A 23,239-nucleotide genomic window follows, 5' to 3' on the forward strand; every position below is an offset into this window, starting at 1 on the left:
GGTGCAGAGGAGTTTTACCAGGATGTTGCCTGGTATGGTAGGAAGATCGTATGAGGAAAGGCTGAGGCACTTGGGGCTGTTTTCATTGGGGAAAAGAAGGTTTAGGGGTGACTTGATAGAGGTGTACAAGATGATTAGGGGTTTGGATAGGGTTGACCATGAGAACCTTTTTCCACGTATGGAGTCAGCTATTACGAGGGGGCATAGCTTTAAATTAAGGGGTGGTAGGTATAGGACAGATGTTAGGGGTAGATTCTTTACTCAGCGAGTCGTGAGTTCATGGAATGCCCTGCCAGTAGCAGTGGTGGACTCTCCCTCTTTATGGGCATTTAAACGGGCATTGGATAGGCATATGGAGGATATTGGGCTAGTGTAGATTAGGTGGGCTTGGATCGACGCAACATCGAGGGCCAAAGGGCCTGTACTGCGCTGTATTTTTCTATGTTCTATGTTCTATCTGTGCGGATTGGAGAAAAGTACAAAAAGTACATAAACTAAAACCCACTACATTTAACAAACGTACAAAATTATTAAAAATAAAAAACAACAAACTCCAGAGCTCTCTCCTGCCCGGAGGGGGCAACTAACCATCCCAACCACCTTCACTTCTCCCAGCTAGAGCCTCATCGCAAACACAAGCTGAAAAGAATACACGCCCCATGGAATATTGATATGAATAAAAAAAATTCTTTTATATAAAAAAAGGGACATAAATGCCCCACCCATCCTTTGGTATATCCTCATTTAGCAATTGAAAATGTACATCTTAACCATCGCCAGACATAGTTAAAACCAACTTATTATCAATAGAGGGAAAAAAAGAAAAATAAAGCTCCAACTAGATTTCCTCTTTCTTTTACAGAATGATAAACATACCCGAGCAACACTATTTATACATACTCACATTGTTCAAATTAGGTTAGTTTGTCCACAAAGTCTCTTTCCTTCTCCGATGTGTCAAAAAGATGCATGGGTCCATCTAAGGTATTCTGAAACACTGCCGGATATCTCGGGGAGTACTGAAACCCAAGCTCCCTCAATCTTCTCTTGACACACCATCGTAAGATTTTCGTTTCTGGATCACCGCCGCTTAGAAGTCCTGAAAGAACATGATCTTAGAGCCCTCATAAATTAGGGCCTTTGGATCCTTCCCCTGGACTCTGGAAGCCTCCATGACTCTCTCCTTATCCTGGTAATGATGGAACCGCACCAGGAGAGGGCGAGGACATTGACCCAGACCCGATCTCAGCACTACGACCCGGTAAGCCCTCTCTATCTTTAATCCTCTCATGCCAGCCTCCAAGTCAAGGAATTTTGGAAGCCAATCCTCAATAAATTCTGCAGGCCGCTCACCTTCCTTACCCTCAGGCAGACCAATGATCTGAATGTTTTTTCTCCTACCCCTATTTTCAAGATCATCCACTTGGTCATGCAAATTACGGACCTGTGTCTTCAGGGCTTGGATCTCTTCCTTGAATGAACTGGCATCAGCTTCCACCACTGTGACCCTGTGCTCCACCTTATCCGTCGTCTTCCCCAGGTCTCCCAGCAGCTGCTCATGATTCTGCAGCATGAGAGAGACTGGACCCAGATTTTCTTCAATCTGTATCCCCAGCATCTCATGAGATTTCAGGAGCTGGTTCTCTATGATCTTTCTGGAGTCCCAAGAAATCCTGATGACCTCGGTTGGGTGGGTTAAAGGATAGTCCCGTTCCTGCTGTAATGCGAAGCTCTGCAGTGCGACCTTTTCAGATCGCCGCCATCTTAGGTTCCCCAGGAAATTTGTTTTAAGCAGATTGAGGCGGCTGTCTAACTCTACTTCAGTTCTGATCCCGTTTTCCTTTCAAAGTGGGACACGTTGATCTTCCAGACTTCACATTGTATTCTATTTGTATATTTGATTAAATGGGTTGCATTTTTAAAAGAGCAAATTATCTGAAAATTTTTCTCATTGCAATTCTTGCAAAGATTATCATTACTGGATCTGGTTTTTAAATTATACCACACAAGTTGACAGAAAGCGGCATTCAATTCCTATCAGAGCTGTTTGATGTTCAACAAATCTTGTTTACATCATCAAGGCATGAAAATCAAATAATCTGAGCCAACTTCAAAAACCTGAGTCCCATTGGGAAACTGATTAAGAAAGTAGAAGATAATAGGATCCAGGTAAATTGGCAAGTTGGATCCAAAATTAGCTTAGTGACAGGAGGCTTAGTGATGGTAGTAGAAGGCAATTTGTCTGACTGCAGGCTGATGTACAGTCAAAGGGATCACGGCTAGGTCCCTTATTGTACGTGACGTTTGTAAGTGATGTCGATGAGAATGTGGTGGTGGCAGTGGGATCGATAAGTACGTTTGAGGTGGCCAGGTGATTGAGACTCAGGAGGAAGGTCTTAGTTTACAGGAATGGGCTGATGGTTGGTCAGATGGCCAGATCAGTGGCAGATAGAACTTAACTTTGATAAATAACCCTGGTAAACTTGGAGGAAGTAACAAAGCAAGGAAATATTTGATGAGTGGCAAAACCAGAATGCTCAGAAGAACAGACAGATATTGGGGTACTTGTGCACAAATCCTTGAATGTGGCTGGACAGGTTATTAGAGTAGATAAGAAGGCATAGGGGATATTTGCCTTTATCAGTCAAGGCATACATTAAACGAGCAAGGAGGTTATTTAGGAGTTGTACAGAACTTGAGTAAAGCCCCAGTTTGTGTATTGTGTGCAGTCTTAATCACCACACTGCAGGAAAGATGTTATTGCACTGGAATGGATGCAGAAGAGATTGATCACAATGTTGCCTAGGATGGACCATTTCAATGCTGAAGAGAGGCTGGATAATCTCAGCTTGCTTTCTTTGGAGCAGAAAAGATTGAGGAGGGACTTACTGGAGGTGTATAACATTATAGGGAGATGGACAGAGTGAATAGAAAGCAATATTTCTCTATAGTAAAAGCGATAAGAACAAGGGGGATATACTTTTAATGCGAAAGGCAAAAGGTTTAGAAGGGATTTGAGGTGTGGTTGCCCAACGTCTGGAATGCACTGCCTGGAATAGGTAATGTCACTGCCTTTAAAAAGTATTTAGATTGATTATCTACAACGTGGAAACAGGCCCTTCATTCCAACAAGTCCACACCGACCCTCCGAAGAGTAACCCACCCAGTCCCATTTCCCTCTGGCTAATGCACCTAACACTTTGGTCGACTTAGCATGGCCAATTCACCTGACCTGCACATCTTTGGACTGTGGGAGGAAACCCACGCAGACACTGGGAGAACGTGCAAACTCCACACAGACAGTCGCCCAAGGCTGGAACCCTGGTGCTGTGGGGCTGCAGTGCGAGCCACTGAGCCACTGTGCTGCCCTGTGCTGAATTTGGTTCAGCATTTGAACTGTCATAAACATTTAATGTCAAGAGCCTTGTTCGGGAAACAAGGACCAGTGTAGATAGTAGTGTATTTTTGGCAGTACAGACTTCATAGGCCAAAGCGCCTCTTCTGCACTCAATAACTCTAAACATTTTAAATGGACTAGCTTGGATACTGCAGGATTTGGCGCACAACTTTTTATCACCTTTTACATGCAGCATATTAAATAAAAACCCTGGGAAACGCTAACATAACAAGTGGTTTCAGTTAAGCAGAATGATTAGATTACATTAACAGTACTCAAACTGCTATGAAGTAAAGATGCAGAACAGCAATCATCTCCTGAGGGGTCCAAGAACACACAGTTAGACCTGTCAAGGGTGATGTACGGGAGCAATGCTGACTTGAGACAGCTTCCTCTCCGACTGCCTTGCCTCTTTGCTCTCCTGCAGTTTAAAGTCATGAAAGTAATTGAGCTGGCTCCAATAGGACAAGAGCACACCTGCCAACTCTGCTCATGTTGTGCCTGTTCAAAACATTGTCTCTTACTGTCCCTTAAAAATCAGTGTAATATGTGACTTCTGTACATTCACAATGTGCGCACACAGAAGAGGCAAATTGTAAACATTATGGAGAGGTCCTCAGTTAGTGTGAAACAAAGTGTAAGGTGTTCAAAAAATTGAAATATTGTTCCAAAAGCCAGTGGCTGGCAACTATCTGAAAGTCACCACTAAGTTGGTAGAACTTCAGGTGTTCCAAACTCAGCTGGATAGGAGTGATCATGATCAAATGATCTGAACCCCCATCTTCCTCACTGCAGTGTAATGGGAGCGAATCTGTTACTAACAATGTGGGTCTCTGACACCAACAGTCATATGCTGCTGTGAAGAGAGCAATAAATAGACTGTAGAAGAAATTGGAATCAATATTCTATATATTAGACTGTAAATAGAGTTTACAGGACTTGCTTAAAGTGCTACATTTGTTCTTTTATTTTAATCCTTCTTTTCTATCCTTTGTGGGGAAAAGATCAAGCTGGAATTTTAAAGAGAATCATTGGTGATCATGAAATGAAAAGCTGGAATATACTGCTGTTTCACATTGTTTCTAGGTGTACAATAATTTCTTCACATTTAAAATGTCTTCACAATGCTTTAGAGTCTAATCTCAGTGCAGAAATCACCCAACATAGTTTTGTTTCTTCTCCAACACGTTGGTTTTAGACTGGTATATCCCTTTAAGTGTAGGTACAACCTCTTAGAGGTCAAAATTATATCATTGTAGCATTATAACATCATGTCCAAATATCAGATAAAAGGAGTGCTTGTTTTTTTTGCAAATCCACACAATTGTTTTTCAAAAATCCAAGTAGGCTGTATTGTAGTTCACATATACAAATGCAAATTTATTTCCCTCCATTTGTGACAAGCACTTGATTTTTTTTTCATTTTATAGTTTTTGAACATTGTTCAAGGTGTGTACGTAGAACATAGAACATTACCGTGCAGTACAGGCCCCTCGGCCCTTGATGTTGCACCGACCTGTGAAACCAATCTGAAGCCCATTTAATCTACACGATTCCATTTTCATCTATATGTCTATCCAATGATCATTTAAATGCCCTTAAAGTTGGCGAGTCTACTGCTGTTCCAGGCCAGCCGTTCCATGCCCCTACTACTCTCTGAGTATAGAAAAGAACATAGAAAAATACAGCACAGAACAGGCCCTTTGGCCCACGCTGTTGTGCTGAGGTTTAATCCTAATGTAAACTATAATAACTTAACCTACACACCCCTCAACTCACTGCTATCCATGTGCATGTCCAGCAGTCACTTAAATGTCCCCAATGACTCTGCTTCCACCACCACAGCTGGCAACGCATTCCATGCACTCTCAACTCCCTGCGTAAAGAACCTACCTCTGATGTCTCCTTTATACCTTTCTCCTAATATCTTCAAACTATGACTCCTCATACCAGTCAGTCCTGCCCTGGGGAAAAGTCTTTGGCCATTGACTCTATCTATTCCACTCATTATCTTGCATACCTCGATCAGGTCTCCTCTCTTCCTCCTCCTCTCCAGAGAGAAAAGTCTGAGCTTATTCAACCTTTTGATCATAAGGCAAGCCCTCCAGTCCAGGCAGCATCCTGGTAAACCTTCTTTGCACCCTATCCAAAGCCTCTGTATCTTTCCTATAGTCAGGCGACCAGAACTGGACACAACTGGAAGTTGAAGCTTTTCATCTTGTATTCATAAGAACTATGTTGCAAGAAACAGGCTTGGAAGAAGAGATATAGGCTCGAGGGGCCAAGTACCTACTCCTGTTCATATTTCCTATGGTTTATGTTGACTGTAAGATTAATTTTCAACTTCTCATTTTAGTAATATTTAAGTTCTGTACGATCAAGCATTTATTTAAAAATTGACATGCTATTGATTCCATAAGAACAGTCTACCTGAGTAGAACAGCCTGAAGAGTGAGGAATAGATACCTACCACCCAGACTGCATGGTGAGTATCAGTAATGATGCGAGCTTGCGGCCGTGGAATTAGAGATGGTGAGAAGGAGACTCCTTCATGATAACATTCAGTCAGTGCAGGAGTAGTGCCAGTCAAGCAGGCTGCTTTGTCCTGGATGATGTCAAACTGGTTGAGTGTCGTTGGAACTGCACCCATCAAGGCAAGTGGAGAGTATGCCATCACACTCCTCATTTGTGTCTTGGAAATGCCAGTCAGTCTTTGGGGAGTCAGGAGTTATGTTACTTACTTAATACAAGACTCCTAGCTTCTGACCTACTCATGTAGCCACTGTATTTAGATGGCTAGTTATGATCAGTTCCTGGTCACAGGTAATTTGCCAGGATGTTAAGTGTAGAGAATTCAGTGATGGTACCATTGAACATCAAGAGGCAATAGGGAGATCCTCTCTTATTTGAGATGGTCATTGCTGTTTGTTCATCTCCTAAATGAATGTTCTGTCTAAAATACTCTGTGTTTTAGAGAATGCAAATAAAAAATATTGGAAGTAGCCAAGTTAAAATAACAGTCCCAGTCATATTCATCAACTCACAGAACAATAAGCCAAGGGCCAAAGAAGCATTCTGTAGTCAGCATGGATATCTCCAAATATCCCTCAGTAACCTGGAGCTGGCAGTAAATCATTTAGTGCAGAACATCTCCAGTATCTGAGAGGAAGCTTATGAGCATTGGAAATGTATTGTTTGTTTAATCCATCTTGGCTTTGAAATTTCCATCTAACAGTTCTTATTCAGTCCATTCCAGAATGTCGTAGAGGTCATTGTTTGCCTCGGTAATTAAATTTAAATTACTGCCCAAAAACAAAATAAAATCCCACACTGCAAGAAAGAGAACAGTAGTGTGCTGATGAATTTATTAGTGTCCATTTCTGCAGTAAGGCTTCAAAAGCTAATTTGTGTGCCATTCAGTACTAGCGCTTCCCAATCATCTAAATTGCAATCTGCAGTCACATCTTGTACACTTCCTTTGATAAATGTAGTCTTCAAGTAATCTTTTCTGAAGTTCATATAATTATACCGAAATTAATTTGTCATAACAAATTTGTAATAAACCCCTCTGAACATGGTTCTTCATCTTCAGAGCTGAGCTACATGAAACTGTTTGTCGTCTTTTATTTCATCTTCATTTTTAATGAGCTTTTGCAATTACAGGGGTTTTTGTTAGTATGACAATCCTTTGCAGGCATCAGACTCCTATCTGCACCAAAAATAAATCTCTTAGTTATTCAAATTCAAGAAGTTGCATTTTGGCAAAGGTTTAGTAGATGCTGTGTTGCAATATTGACATCACATGTTCAGTACTCCAGATCTAACATGGTGATGCATAGTTTTAGGGAGTTAATTTTTGCCAATTCCACTAAACATTGAATGCAAGGGTTATTAGGAAGAAAAAGAAAAAAAACCTGAATTTTAAACAAAAAAATCATTTGCAGATTGTTGTGTGCTATGACAGGAGTGAAAGGTAGGACAAACATGTTAAAGCAGTTTGATTCTGGTAGCTGAGGCATCAGGAGCAAGCAGTTAGATGTATAAGGTCAAAAGCAAGAGATTCAGGACAGAGAGGAAGGCTTTTTTTTCTTGAGATTTGAGAGGTTGTAGAACGTATTTCCAAGATTAGCAGCAACTGTGCCAGCATCCAAGGTTTAATTGGCTTGTTGGATGAAGGGAAGATAATCAGGATAGATTGATGTGACTGGGACTATTTGCTCACAGAGAGAGTAAACACCAGCCTTGATTAGTTGGGTCAAACAGCCTGTTACCATTTTGGAACTTGAATGTTTTCATGTATTCCTGAGTCACCAGTGCTACAACAGTATGTGATTTCTTTTTTGCTATTCAGTATTATTCATTGTGCACTTCTGTATTTGTTACTCAGCTATGTTATATTTGAGGGTTTTTTTTCCAAACACAATGGGCTGAGGGAGAAAGTGACAAGACTTTAAAAATGTATTGTTACTTGTGATCTTTTTGCATCAATCTTCTCTTGTACAATCTTCTTTCTCATGCGAACATCATTTATTTTTTGAAATGTGTGCCTCCTTTGGCTGAAGGTATTTTTTGTGGATGATTTTAAGTTGAACACTGTGGGTGTTCAAGAGCAAAGTACATTTGGTTTTAGATCAGAGATTAACATTGGCTCGAAATATTATTGTTAGTGTTTCTGGCAAGAGCTTTTGAATTGGTCTTTTTTATCAGGTTCAATTTATATTTAAGCCATAGGTATTGAAATTAAAGATGTGGGTATTGGTGACCATATTGGCCATTTAAGTTGCATTGAAGAATTTGGTAGTGAACCAACATCTTCAACCGTACACCCATGGTGCTTTAGAAACAGGCTTTTGGGAATTTGTCCCCTCAATAGTGAAGAAACAAAAAGTCATTTCATTCTAAGGAACTCCAAAGTTTTTGAGTTCGTGAAATGGTCTAGCGGAATCAACAAGATTCCTTTGAACTGCTACGGCGCCATGCATCTTCGGTGTTATTGGCCCTGCAATGATGCAAGCAAACAGGGAATACATTGCCACACTCTTGATTTGTGCCTTGCAGATCATGGAAGTGTTTAGGGATTTAGGAGATGAGCCACACACCACAGAATTCCCAGTCTCTCACCTGCTCTTACAGTCACATTAATTAAGTAGCTGGTCCCAGGAGGGAATGGTAATGTCTTTGGATGCCAAGGCAAGGTCATTGTTAGACAGTCTCTTGCTCAAGATGGACATTACCTCATATTTTTGTGGTGCATTGGTTACTTGCCATCCATCAGCCTAAGCCTGTATTGTGTCCAGGTCTTTGTGCATATGGTTGCATACTGCATTATTGGCCCAGATCTTTTGTTTGGAAGTTAGTCATATCCTGAAAGATGCACGATAGAGTCCCTGAGAATTCCTGACCCACTGACTAGCTGGAAATGTTCAATGGGAGATTTACATGGTGCCTGGAATACTTTAAAAATCTCTAATGAAGAGTTCAAGTCAGAGTCTTTGGAGGGTTTCTGTTCATTTGTCTGAGTAGTTATCCAGGAAAAGGTTAGAGGGACTAAAATCAGCTCTAACTCCTGAGTGACTATAAAATTGAAACCCCTGACTCCCTCAATCCAATACGTGCTCCCCGAACTCAACCACTTTGACCCTGACCTAATTGGACCTTTCCACCACACCCTCCCACCAACAGTAGCTCCCCCCACCCACCCCCAATCCCCAAACCCTAACCCTATCCCTCAAACTGACCCAAGACTGCACATTCTGGCCTGACTTCCCTCAAGCCCCCCCAACCTAAGTCTCACCATGTGGCCCCGATCCATCTGCCATGCAACCCCTTTAACCACCCAACTGCCAGTCTGCCCTCTCACGACCTCAGTTTCACCTTATTCTCTTCCATCATTGTGCACCTGACTTCTCACATTACAACCTATTTCTAACATTATAACCTGTCACCCTACTCCCTTACCCATGTGCCTCACAAGAAAAATATTTTTCTCCATTGCTTGTCAAAATTGCAATCAGACCTTGAAATCTAAAAGCATTCCAGATTGTGCCATAAAAGGAGGCATAGTTTGAATATCCTTGGTGATCTTACACAGAGAGAATTGAGTCGTAAAAACAGGTATGTTCTGTATTTTCCAAGAGATCTGGTTTGGAAGTACAGACCAGAAATGTGTAATGTCTGAACACAGGGAGGAAAAAGAAGTCGGTTGGCAATCTAATGGCAATTGCCACTTCTCGAAAGGTTCAGCCCATCATCTGAGGGGTTACGAATAGAACTGAAGATTGTGCAATCATCAGTGTACTTGAGGGGCAGTCATGAATGAAACAACTAAAGATAGTTATACAATTTCCACCATCCAAGAGATGATAAAATTCAGCCATGTGGGTCAGTGCAATGTTTTAGCTTAAGCTTTCGTGTTTAATCTGTTAGACCTAGTCAAATTATTATTGGAAATTTTAAAGTCATTTACCCAGTAACAATAGAAAAAATATCATCCAAGCAAAATTAAATGTTCAATTCTGAATAGGTCCCTTGTAGGAGTTTTATTTTGATGAATGAGGTTTTGAAATCTCGAGTGTGATTATAGGTACCTCAGGCTTGCAAATGTTTTTGGTTGAGTTATTTTAAATTGTCAAATTTAGTTTACAAAAATACCTAAAGCTGGAATAGGAAATATATCCATGATCCTAAAAATTCCTCTCTTTTTAAAGTACACATATTGCGAAGAAAAATATATCTGGAATGATTTATTGACAGATTCTATAAGCAGAAGGCAAAATTGATTTTGTTTCATGATGTGTTTGTACAAAAGAATCTGAGCAGAGATAAATTAGGTGTGTAAGAAAACACATTTTGCTGTAAAATCTGACCATAATAGTATTTTATGTGAACACTGCTTTGTGAACCAATGCTTTCCGAACTTTATTCCCCGTGTCTGCGTTTTAATGCTTGAGATGAGGACTATTAGTTTTGTATAGAACCATTCTGAAGATTTTTATTGGGCCTCAGAGCTAAAAGTGTGTGTGTGTGTCTCTCTCTCTTCTCTCTCTCTCTCTCTCTCTCTCTCTCTCTCTCTCTCTAATTCATATATATATATATATATCTCGGTCCTTGATGTCAATCCTAGCACTGACCTACCAGAGTCTCTCCATGACAGTTACCACATTTCTCCTTGGAATATGTGATCCCAAATGGTTATCTGTGTCCCATTGCTTCAGAACTCATCTTAGAGTCTGACCTTTTGGACTGTTTAGCACTGCTACCCTTTGACTAATGGTTAAAAGACATGTTTTTGATTGTGCTGAAAATTGCTTACTGTATTCTCAAATGATCAGTTGTCATCTTTTATGTACAATGGTTGTGATTACAAAAACTTTTTTCCTTCCAAAAATAGTTTTTGTGTGAAGAAAAATTATTCTTTCATGGGATGAATGTCAGTAGTAAGGCCAGCATTTGTTGCCCATCCTTAATTACCTCTTGCTGAGCATTTTACAAGAATCATTTCCAAGGGCAATTTGGAGTCAGCCACCTTGCTGTGGCATTGCAATCATATTTTGGCCAGACCAGGTGAAGATGAGATTTCCTTCCCTGAAGAATGTCAGGAAACCAGATGGCTTTGTTCCAACTTTGGATGATAGTTTCATAGTCACCATTAAAAAGACTTAGCTTTCTATTCCAGCAGTTGCCAAGTGTGAATTCAATCTGTGTCTCTACAGCACTGTACAATGACTTTGCCTCAACATCACTGTTGCTAATGGGTTGAACATACTTTAAAGAAAGTTGTTGTAAGGACATTTTGATTATCCTTTTTGATTCGGATTACAGTACTCTCAATATTTATAAACGTCCTCATCAACAGGCACAAGTGTGTAATTATTTTTTAAAACTTGTTTTCTGAACTTCAGAACATAAAAAGGAACTTGGAGAAGCTTTCAGGCAGAGTAGAAGCGGTTCACAGCAAGAAACCCGTGGCTCTTCAGAGCGTCCCTTATACAGAAGCTGAACACATACAGGATGCATTGGATCAGCTTGATGCGAAATGGAACAGTGTAAACAAGATGTATAATGATAGAAAAACGTAAGTACTTTGTACTGACTGATTTTAGTTATTGCACAATTTTATCATTTAGTCACTTCGTTGTGGTGAAACTATGGTGTTCGATATTGATGTACTAAGGCTTAAAGTATCAGTCACAATTTTTTCTCTTTGCTGATGAGTTGAACCCTCTGCTGCACAGAGTAATCACTGTTAATGAAGCTTAATTACTTCTGGTAGTATACTGATTAAGATATTCATGTGAAATTACTTGATATACCATTCTAGTGCAGGGTTAATGACTGTGCTGAAACAGCACACCAGGGAATTTTACTTGATGCCTTTATGGACTCTTCTTGAAATTTCAAACTGCTGTTGTCTTCAATCAAGTCTTCCTTCAAAAAAAAAAGAAAATTTCAAATGATCAAAGTGAACAAATATCCCTGTGTTGCCGAGGAATCCAGTTCATATGATTATGTTTACTTTTAATTACAAGACAAAACTTTTCATATTGCAAAAAAATAGTTGAAATGTTGTCCCTTTCCTCTGTTTAAAAAAACAAAACCCAGAATTGTGGCAAAAGGTAGCAGTTGGATTTAACCAGTAGTCTCAAAGCTACACTGACAGCACCACCAACTTCTAAAGCCAAAATTTATATGAAGACCAAACAAATATTTGTCATAGACTTCAGTTGATTGAAAAGCAATAAAAGGGATAATTTAGCATTTTTTTAATGGAGTATCTCATTGATGATTTACTTTATGATGTGTTTTCTAAAAACTTCCCATGTTTTGTGTTGGTTTAGACTGTGCTTCCCTGTTTTTTAATATTGTTTTTTTCTTTAAATCTCGTCAATATAGGCAGATGATTTGTGATATTTGGCAGCTGGCACTTGGGTTGTACTTCCGACTTATAAATGCAAAACAGGGTGGCACGGTGGCTCAGTGGTTAGCACTGCTGCCTCACAGCATCAGGGACCTGGGTTTGATTCCAGCCTCGGTTAACTGTCTGTGTGGAGTTTGCACGTTCTCGCTGTGGCTGAATGGATTTCTTCCAGGTGCTCCAATTTCCTCCCACAATCTAAAAATACGCAAGTTAGGTGAATTGGCCATGCCAAGTTGCCCATAGTATTCATGGATGTGTAGATTAGATGCAGTCAATGCCGGGATATGGGTCTAGATGGGTTACTCTTCGGAGGGTTGGTGTGGACTTGTTGGGCCAAATGGCCTGTTTCCACACTGTAGGGATTCTATGAACGTAGTACTTAGATTGCATAATTGTGCATCAAGAAAAAGCTCTAGAGGTTTGTGAGACAACAAACCTTTGCTTTCAGTCTTGAGGAGACTTCTTGTGAAAATTATTAGTATATGAAGAATTGAACCACTTATTGCATATGTATTAAGCATTTAATTCCTGTTTAACTCTGCTTCAGAACCACAACCAAGCCCTCCTGTTGGTGAAGAAGGCAAATGCAGTAGTCCACTCTGAAATCACAAAGTAATTGCAAAGTTCTTGCTTCTGATTGTTATCCAGTAATTTCTTGTTGGAACGTGCAAAGAGCCCATTCAGTGAGGAAAGTATCTCCTCTCCTTTCAATGAAATTATAGCTACCAACACTCATTATCTTCGAGTCTGCTTGAGTGAGCTACTGGTGAGCTGCCTGTGGCACTGCACAAAAATCAGAAAATGTCTTTCCTTCCTATTAGTGGTGATATTGCCACTGTTACTCATAGTGCTCACTGTGATTTCAATGTCATCTTCACTTTCCTGAGGCTGTAATAGATTTTATGAGAGAATTCAATATGATAAGAGAGCAGGAGTGTAATTTAAACTCAGAGTTCAGATAACAATCATAAATCACTGCTTTCACAACTTAAGATTTCATCTGAATTGGAAGAAATTACTTTTATAATACTATTAATCATCCATAATTTAATGTACCACATGAGCAATTACACTCAAGTTGGATAACTTTATTGCATAAAACAATGATACTATACAAACATAAAACTACAATTGCCCTAGTTTAAATCTGAGACCCATAGACTGTTGATTCTGTAGCATTCAGTAGAAATCCAACAGCCGCTACCAAAAAAAGCAAAATTATTTTACTCAAATAGATGCCATGTTTCTTGAAACCACCAGAAACATAAGTACACAATTTAATCCAGTCCTGATATTGTCACTGAAATGTTTATCTTCTGGATGGTGTTTCATGAGTTTTGAAAGGATGTGATAGTTTCAATACATTGCTTGTTATTTTTACTGTGGCCATCGACACTTACTTTCACTGTTGCAGTCAGCCATACCTCAGTTGGTAGTTCAGTTAGTATTGAGTGAAGGGCTGCACTGTCTTTTGGATGAAACAAAAAACCAAGGTCATGTCTGCATTTTCAGATCAATGTTAAAGATCCTCTGGCACTGTTTCAAAGGAGAGACGAGGAATTGTTCTATCTGGCCAATATTTCTTCTTGAATCTACGTGTCACAATCAGACAATCTGATTATTATCACGTTGCTATTTGTAGGTGTTTGCTGTATGTAAATTGGATTCCCACATTGCAACTTTGGTTTCCCAAAGTCCAAAGATGAACAGGTTAGGTGGATTGGCCATGCTGAATTGTTGAGTTAACCACGTAGTTAAATTCTCATTTTTATGTTAACTTTCTGGATTTTTAATTAGATTTAGATTTGAATATGGGAGGAATGGTAAGTAAGTTTGCAGATGGTACCAAAAATTAGTGGTACGGGGGACAGTGAAGAATGTTATCTCACAGTACAATGGGACCTTGTTCAGATGGGGCAATGGACTGAGAAGTACCAGATGGAGTTTAATTTAGGTAAATGTGAGGTGTTGCATTTGGTAGGGCAAATGAGGGTTGGACAAATACACCTAATGGTAAGGTCCTGGGGAGTTGCTGAACAAAGAGACCTTGGGGTGCAGATTCATAGTTCCTTGAAAGTGGAGTCTCAGGTAGATAGGAAAGTGAAGATGATGTTTGGTATGTTTGCCTTTATTGGTCAGAGTATTGAGTATAAGAGTTGGGAGGTCATGTTGTGTGTGTATACAAAGTATTGGTTCAGCCACGTTTAGAATACTGCTTTCAATTCTGGTCTCCATTTTGTAGGATGGTTATTAATAAACTAGGAAGAGTACAAAAGAGATATACAAGGATGTTGCCAGGGTTGGAGGGTTTGAGCTACAGGAAAACACTGAGTAAGCTGGAGCTATTTTCCCTGGAGTGTTGGAGACTGAGGGATAATCTTTTATACATTTATAAAAGCATGTGGGGCATGGATAGAGTGAATAGCCAAGGTCATTTTCCCAGGGTAGGAGAGTCCACAGCTAGACAGCATAGGTTTAGGGTGAGAGGAGAAAGATTTATAAAGGACAGAAGGGACAACTTTTTCCAGCAGAAGGTGGTGTGTGTATGGGATGAGCTGGTGGAGGCTGGTACAATTACAACACTTAAAAGGCATATGGATGGGTATATGAATAAGAAAGGTTTAGAGCGATATGGGCCAAATGCTGGCAAATGGAGTTAGATTAATTTAGGATATCTGGTCGGCATGGATAAGCTGGACTGAATGTCTGTTTCTGTCCTGTTTGACTGTGTATTCTGCAGTCCAGCTTGTTTATTCTGTCAAATCTGAAAACCAATAGCCTGACCTGTGACATCCGAGAGTTGAATTTTGTAGAAGTGTAATAAGACAGGTTTTATCTTGCAGCTATGCCTAGCATTCCATCTGTTGTGTTATTGGAAATCACAATTACACAGTGGTGATGGGTTAGAGATTTATGAACAAGTATGTAAACACGATGGCTGCAAGATTTATCTCGTCAGGGTTTCTATGTCGCGAAACTCCTAAACATTTTTATATATGATATATGGCATGGCATAAGGCCAGTCAGCCCAGCAAGTCCATGCTGACTATTATGTTCCATTTCAACCTTCTCCTATTTTTCCTCATCTATCATTGTTACCTTGTGTTCCATCTTCCTTATGGGTTTGTCCATCTTCCTCTTAAATACATCTGTTACCCTCAGCTAGTCCCTGCAGTAGTGAGTTCCGTATTATTATCACTGCATAAGCCAAGATATTACTTCTGGATTCAGTATTGGATTTCTTGTTGAGTATCTTATTTAGTCGGCCACTAGTTTTGTCTTGTTTGATGCACATCCCAGATATCTTGTATGAATCTGCTGCTAAAGCTAACATAGATGGTGACAAGTTGCACTAGATCCCCAGGAGACTATTATCTACAAACAATATCAGAAGCAAAATATCAAGGGAGGAATTCCACCTTTGTTCAGGGATAACATTATCATTCTAGTGTTAAAAGGACAAGGATTTAATCCTCAGGCCAAGACCTGAACATGCAATCAAATGTTTTGCTTCAAACTATGCCATCAGAGGTGATCCTCTTGAGTTCAGATGTAAAAAAATCTTCCCAATTGTATTAATACAAAAGAAGCCATAGCACCATTTAAACAAAAGCATTGTCATTAAGCTGGAATATCTAGTCATGTATATCATTTCAGTTTGTGTTAGCTTAGCATATACAAATGTGTTTACTGCCTTTCCTCACATGTCAATAGTAACTGCCCTATTAAAGGGATCCAGTAGCCATAAAGTACTTGGGGTACTCTGAGGTCATGAAATGAGTGCTACAATTGAAAGTTCTTTGTTTCATTTAAAGTAATCAACTTCTTTTAGTGCTTATTGCTTACCATATGTGCTTCTTTACAGTCGCATCACTCATGCCAAGTAGTGATCGTGTATTTTCTCACACAGATGAAAGCAAATCTTTGGTCAATAAATGATTCTATCACATAGTTACATTTTACTTGGGCTGTCAGGGTGATATTTATGGAACTCACCGTATAGCTAAAAGTAAGACATAGAAATCGAACAAACTTGGATAACCTTGCCCCAAACAACATTACTTCTATTTCCTGGAGACCACCAAGGGGAAAAAGCACTGGATTGAAATCTGTCGACAGCTCTCAGATAGGCAGGTCATACAGTTAGATGTCTGAGTAAATCTGCTAAGGACTAATTTGTGTGTCAGGAATGAAGTCCATTAGCTTCCCAGACTGTCGATATGGGGAAAAGAGAACTCCAGGATGGTTTCATAATCAGAAGCAGCATTCTTATTGAGCTAATAAAAAACAGCAAAAGTTTGCAATCAGATGAGTATCTTCAAGACATTATTTCCTCACGAATATGGTTTTTTGTTACTTTTTCAATGAAGACTTTATCAGAATTTATCAACAAAACTTCTCACTCAAAAAGTAGTGCCATTCAGCTGCCCATGTATAAAAGCATGCCTAGATATTTATCATGCCTATGATTTGTGTCAGCAGTCTGGCAGTGTAACGTCTTTATAGTCTCAGAATAAGCTGGTTTAATTAGTAACTGGTTCCAGAGCTGTAAAAGCAGTTTTACATCTGATGGGCTCATTATAGTTTGAAGAATAAACACTACTACCTTGGCAAATGTCTGTCACATCAACATCTAAAATTAAAGAGAATAGGTTTTTAACTGCCAATCTTGTACCAGGAAAAGGTCCTTGTTTAGAATTCAAATTTCATGGCAACAGTACAGCTATTCCTTCCTTGATTTGAAGCTTGTGGTCTGGCAAGCCCACTGGAGTTAGTCTAGTCTGTGGAGAAATGCTGACTGTTAACATCGTCTTTGTGGGCGGCACGGTGGCACAGTGGTTAGCACTTCTGCCTCGCAGCGCCAGAGACCCGGGTTCAATTCCCGCCTCAGGCGACTGACTGTGTGGAGTTTGCACGTTCTCCCCGTGTCTGTGTGGGTTTCCTCCGGGTGCTCCGGTTTCCTCCCACAATCCAAAGATGTGCAGGTCAGGTGGATTGGCCTTGCTAAATTGCCCGTAGTGTTAGATAAGGGGCAAATGTAGGGGTATGGGTGGGTTGCGCTTCGGCGGGTCGGTGTGGACTTGTTGGGCCGAAGGGCCTGTTTCCACACTGTAATCTAATCTAATCTAAATCTAAATCTTATCTAAAGGATGATTGTGGGTGTGTTCCTTTTCTTCACCAGGCAGCTTTTCTTAAGCATTTTTATTCAAATCTTGTGAATCTTAATTTTTAGCTTTTAACTAAAAGTTGCATTAATTAGCTGGTCCTGCCATTGTGTACTTAATCAATTCCAGTATCTCATCCACCATGCTGTCCCATTCCATTCTTTCCATCCTTTGCATACCAATCTATTCAACTCCATAAATTCCGTTGTATTCCTCATGGAAACAATCTCTCCAACTTTGTCATTTGGCTAACCTTATGTTCTGATGTTTTCTTTTTGTTCTATGTCAATCATCCTCATCCTACTATTGTCACCATCACTAAATGTTGATAATTCTGCATGTGTCATTCATTCCAGCCCTCTGTGTGCTTCGTGTGCAACCATATTCTCCAAACACCACTCATTAAGTAAGCCCACCAACAAATTTCAAATTGACAAATTAAAGCAGAAGGACAGAGATTTCAGATTAAAGGGAACACCACCACTAGCAATTTCCTTAAGCCTCACACTATCTTCAATTGTAACTACATAGCCGTCCCTTCATTGTTACTGAACCAAAATTCTTGAACTCTGTACCTGACAACATTGTGTGTGTGCTACACGTCATGGATGACAGTAGTTCACAAGGCAGCCCACCGTCACCACCTCAAGGGCAATTAAGGATAGACAATAAATGCTGGTCAGGTCAGTGATGCCTGCATTCCATGAACAAACAAATAGAATGATACCTTTCAGTTTAGCATAGATTAGTATCTCGATTCAGTTGACAATTTATTTCTCAACTATGTTTTTGAGTGTAGCAATATAATTGGAGAGAGATTTTATGAATTATGTTGCGTATTTTCAATCTTATTCAGCAATGTTAGTTGCTTTTGTTATATAATTTAGAAAATTTATCACAATAGAAAATACATACCATTAATTTTGGAATGGGTTATTGTCAAATCTAATTCTATCGGAGCTGTGAACATCAAAGAGAATAGCAATTTGCATTATGCATGAAAATAACAGGTGTTTCAGAATATTTGAAAAATCCAATCTACACACATTTGGCTTCTCTTGTATTTCTTATTCATTTGGTGCAATATTTTATCCTCCCCGACTAAGTCCATAGTGGGAAGGCACCTTGACATCTGCCATCACCCACTGATAATCAAGGCCCTTAAAGTGGACGATGAATGCATACTGAAGGGCCTCATCTCACTGCTACTAACCATTCAAATCTTCTGACTCTCTCCCAGATCCCTATCCATAATCCCCATGCCACCATCAATCAGCTCTGGCCTGCCATCCAATGAGGATGTTGTCCTTTGTGTCAGTGTCATACTGGCAGTAGCCATCATCTGTGCACCATCTTCCATCTGATTGACCAGCATCTCTTGGCATGCACAACCTTTGCTCCTGAGTTCATTGGTCCCAGTGGTTGAATTGTCACTGAACTGTCATGACCTTCAGTATAACATGATCTGGCGGGCTTGCTTTAAGAGGAGTAACACAGTGCTCTTGTCAGCTTTCCTGCAAGTAACCAAGGCCCCATAACCACCACAAGATTCCAAACATTGGTTATTGTGCCTTACTTTAAGTGTTTTCCCTTACCCCCAGATTAAGGAATTGAGGGTAATTGCAAAATGAAGTATAGTTGTGACATAGCAGTTAGCACATTGATGCATTGAAGAGTGTAGTTCTCTGTTTTATAACTAATTTAAAGTTCCTTATCTTATGATTCACACATGTTACTTATTTCTGCTTGCAATATCCCCTTTGTGTTCCAGGTAATGATTTTGAACATATCCAAAATTTTAAACACCGCTTTACTCCTTAGACAAATGGTGGTGTCTATTTTCTAATACCTCTGTGAACTGGTCTGGCCTTCCTTTTTCCTGTAACACAAACAACTTCAAAAGTGCAAGACTATTTGAAAAACAGATGTTAAGGCAGAAAAGATGGCTGTTTGGCATCTTTCTTTATCTAACTGGACAAGTACTATTTTCCATTCTCACTTCTCTCCTTTTCCACTGGTGGATGTGTCTTCAGTTAATGAGCTCAAAGTTCTAGAGCTCTCACCACAAATGTCTGTCTCACCTCTCGCTCCTTTTTAACATGCTGTTTAATTTCTTTATAGACCAGTCAGTCTTAGGTGCTTGGTAAATAAATTATTGGAGAGGATACTGAGAGAGAGGACTTATGATTATCTGGAAGAGTAATGCTTGATTAGAGATAGTCAGCATAGCTTTGTGAGGGGCAGGTCATGCCTCACAATCCTTATTGAATTCTGAGGATGTGACAAAACAGATTGTTGAAGGTAAAGCAGTGTATGTAGTGTATGTGGATTTTAGCAAGACGTTTGATAAGGTTCCCCCATGGTACGCTTATTCAGAAAGTAAGGAGGCTTGGTATACAGGGAAATTTGGCTGTCTGGGTATAGAATTGTCTGGCCTGTAGAAGACATAGGGTGGTAGTATATGGAAAGTATTCAACCTGGAGCTCGGTGACCAGTGGTGTTCCGTAGGCATCTATTCTAGGCACTTTGCTCTTTGTAATTTTTATAAATGACTTGGATAAGGAGGTGGAAGAGTGGATTAGTATGTTTGTCGATGATATGAAGGTTGATGGAGTTGTGGGTAGTGTGGAGGGCCATTGTAGGTTGCAGCAGGATAGTGACAGGATGGCTGGGCTGAGAAGTGGCTGACAGTGTTCAACCTGGAAAAGTATGAAGTCATTCATTTTGGAAGGTCCAATTTGAATGCAGGTTACAGGGTTAAAGGCAGGATTTTTTGGTAGTGTGGAGGAAGAGAAGATCTTGGAATCCATGTCCATAGATCCCTCAAAGTTGCCATCCAGGTTTATAAGGTTGCAAAGAAGGCATATGGTGTGTTTGCTTTCATTAGTGGGCGATTGCCTTTAAGAGCCATGAGGTTAAGCTGAACCTCTATAAAGTCTGGTTAGATCACACTTGGAATATTGTGTTCAGTTCCGGTTGCCTCATTCTAGGAAGGATGTGGAAGCTTTAGAAAAGGTGCAAAGGAGATTTAGCAGGATGCTGTCTGGATTGGAGGATTTAACTTATTAAGAAAGGTTGAGGGAGCTAGGGCTTTTCTCATTGGATCGAAGAAGGATGAGAGGTGACTTGATAGAGGTGTATAAAATGATGAGAGGCATAGATAGAGTGGATAGCCAGAGACATTTTTTCCCAGGGTGGAAATGGCTATCATGAAGGAATATAATTGTAAGGTGATTGAAGGAAAGTTTAGGCAATTTAGCATGGCCAATTCACCTGACCTGCACATCTTTGGACTGTGGGAGGAAACCGGAGCACCCGGAGGAAACCCACGCAGACACAGGGAGAACGTGCAAACTCCACACAGTCAGTCGCCTGAGGCGGGAATTGAACCCGGGTCTCTGGCGCTGCGAGGCAGCAGTGCTAACCACTGTGCCACCGTGCCGCCCATTTAAGCTGAACCTCTATAAAGTCTGGTTAGATCACACTTGGAATATTGTGTTCAGTTCCGGTTGCCTCATTCTAGGAAGGATGCGGAAGCTTTAGAAAAGGTGCAAAGGAGATTTAGCAGGATGCTGCCTGGATTGGAGGATTTATCTTATTAAGAAAGGTTGAGGGAGCTAGGGCTTTTCTCATTGGATTGAAGAAGGATGAAAGGTGACTTGATAGAGGTGTATAAAATGATGAGAGGCATAGATAGAGTGGATAGCCAGAGACATTTTTTCCCAGGGTGGAAATGGCTATCATGAAGGAATATAATTGTAAGGTGATTGAAGGAAAGTTTAGGGCAGATGTCAGTGGTAGGTTCTTTACACAGAGAGTGATGGGTGGTGGAATGCACTGCCAGCAGTGGTAGTAGAGTTAGATACATTAAGGACATTTGGCGACTCTTGGAGGGGCACATGGAAAACAGTAAAATGTACAGTATGTTGGTTAGTTTGACTTTAGAGTAGGATAAAAGGTCAGCACGACACAGAGGACCCAAGGGATTGTCCTGTGCTGTACTATTCTATATTCTTTGTTCTATGTTGTTCTTTGATTAAGAATTTGATCAAGTGCCCTAACATCTCCTGCTTTTGCAGTAAGCTGAATCTTGTAAAATGAATCCTCGCTACTGTGCTTTTTGGTTTTCTACATGTTAGCCCTGTAACAAATACCAAGAAACCTGGGATCTTGTGAATTAGGTATTTTAAAATTATATATGACAGGATTTACAATATTACAAACTTATACATTGTCACATAACTGACTGACAACATTGACTCCATTACACAGTGACTGGAGGCAAAGCAGGCACCTTTATACGGAACATTTCATTTTATTTGTTATTGTCTTAAAGGGACAGACCTATCTCATCTGGCATCTATGCAATAATACAACACTCACGCATCATGTTGATTTGCAGCAATTGTATCCTTTATATGGGGACCGATATGACCCCGTTAGTCTGGTTTGGTCAACAAAGAATTTTAGTAGTCTAATGAAAAGAGACGCCTGTCTTAACCAAAATATAGCTTATTGAATTACAGCAAGTATATGTAAGTTACATTAATATAATGGACATTGTTACAGAAGGTATGAAGAAGACCTAGATGATCCTTGCTCAGGATCCTAAGTTGTTCTCCCACAAGTCAACAGCTCTTCATCATGGCTGATGTTTTCTGGTCCTCAGTATTAACCATTTCAGCTCCTTGCAACTTATATAACACAAGTCAGACTTTCTTTTTATTCCTATATGAGACGTGGGCTTCGCTGGGTGGATGTCCATTTCTTGTCCATCCCTAATTCTCAGTGAGAAGGTGGTGGTGAGCTGCCTTCTTGAACCACTGCAGTCCACCTGCTTCAGGTACACCGAAAATGCCATTTGGGAGGGAGTTCTCGGATCTTGACCAAGTGATGCCGAGAAAACTGTGATGTATTTCCAAGTCAGGATGGTGAGTAACTTGGAGGAAAGCTTAGAGTCATAGTCATAGAGCTGTCCAGCATGGAAACAGACCCTTCTGTCTTGCTTGTTCATGCCAACTCGTCCATGCCGACCAGATATCCTGAATTAATGTAGTCCCATTTTCCAACATTTGGCCCATATCCCTCTAAACCCTTCCCATTCATATACCCATCCAGATGCCTTTTAAATGTAATTCTACCAACTTCCACCAGCTCATCCCATACAAAACATCACCCTCTGCTGGAAAACGTTGCTCCTTCGACCCCTTTTAAGTCTTTCTCCTGCCATCTTAAACCTATGCCCTCGAGTTTTGGACTCTCCTATGCTGGGGAAAAGATCTTGACTATTTACCAATGCCCTTCATGATTGTATAAACCTCTATAAGGTTACCCCTCTGCTTCCGACACAATAGGAAAAACAGCCCCATCCTATTCAGCCTCTGCCTATAGCTCAACTCCTCCAACCCTGGCAACATCCTTGTAAATCTTTTCTGAATCCTTTCAAGTTTCACAACATCTTTCCTATAGTAGGGAGAACAGAATTGTATACAGTATTCCAAAAGTGGTCTAACTAATCTCCTGTATAGCTGCAACATGACCGCAGTGGGGGAGTTCAAAACTAGAGGGCATAGATTTAGGGTGAGAGGGGAAAGATTTAAAATGGACTGAAGGGATAAACTCTTTACACAGAGGGTGGTGCATGTATGGAATGAGCTGCCAGAGGAAATGGTGGAGGCTAGTACAATTACAAATTAAAAGGCATCTGAATGAGTATATGAATAGGAAGGATTTAGAGGGATATCGGGCAAATGCTGGTAA

At 40.2% G+C, this 23,239-nt stretch overlaps 1 protein-coding gene across 5 annotated transcripts in view; it reads left to right on the forward strand.

Annotated features, from left to right (window-relative positions):
* The window catches only part of dmd (dystrophin), a 2,012,228-nt gene that overhangs the window by 1,140,233 nt on the left and 848,756 nt on the right, over window positions 1–23,239 (forward strand). For all 5 annotated transcript variants that reach the window (XM_043700735.1, XM_043700733.1, XM_043700734.1 and 2 more), the window contains one exon: window positions 11,299–11,471. In XM_043700735.1, coding sequence (XP_043556670.1) covers window positions 11,299–11,471 — 173 coding nt within the window. The remainder of the gene's footprint in view (window positions 1–11,298; window positions 11,472–23,239) is intronic.

This window comes from Chiloscyllium plagiosum, chromosome 12, assembly GCF_004010195.1.
Source record: "Chiloscyllium plagiosum isolate BGI_BamShark_2017 chromosome 12, ASM401019v2, whole genome shotgun sequence".
NCBI classification, from domain to species: domain Eukaryota; kingdom Metazoa; phylum Chordata; class Chondrichthyes; order Orectolobiformes; family Hemiscylliidae; genus Chiloscyllium; species Chiloscyllium plagiosum.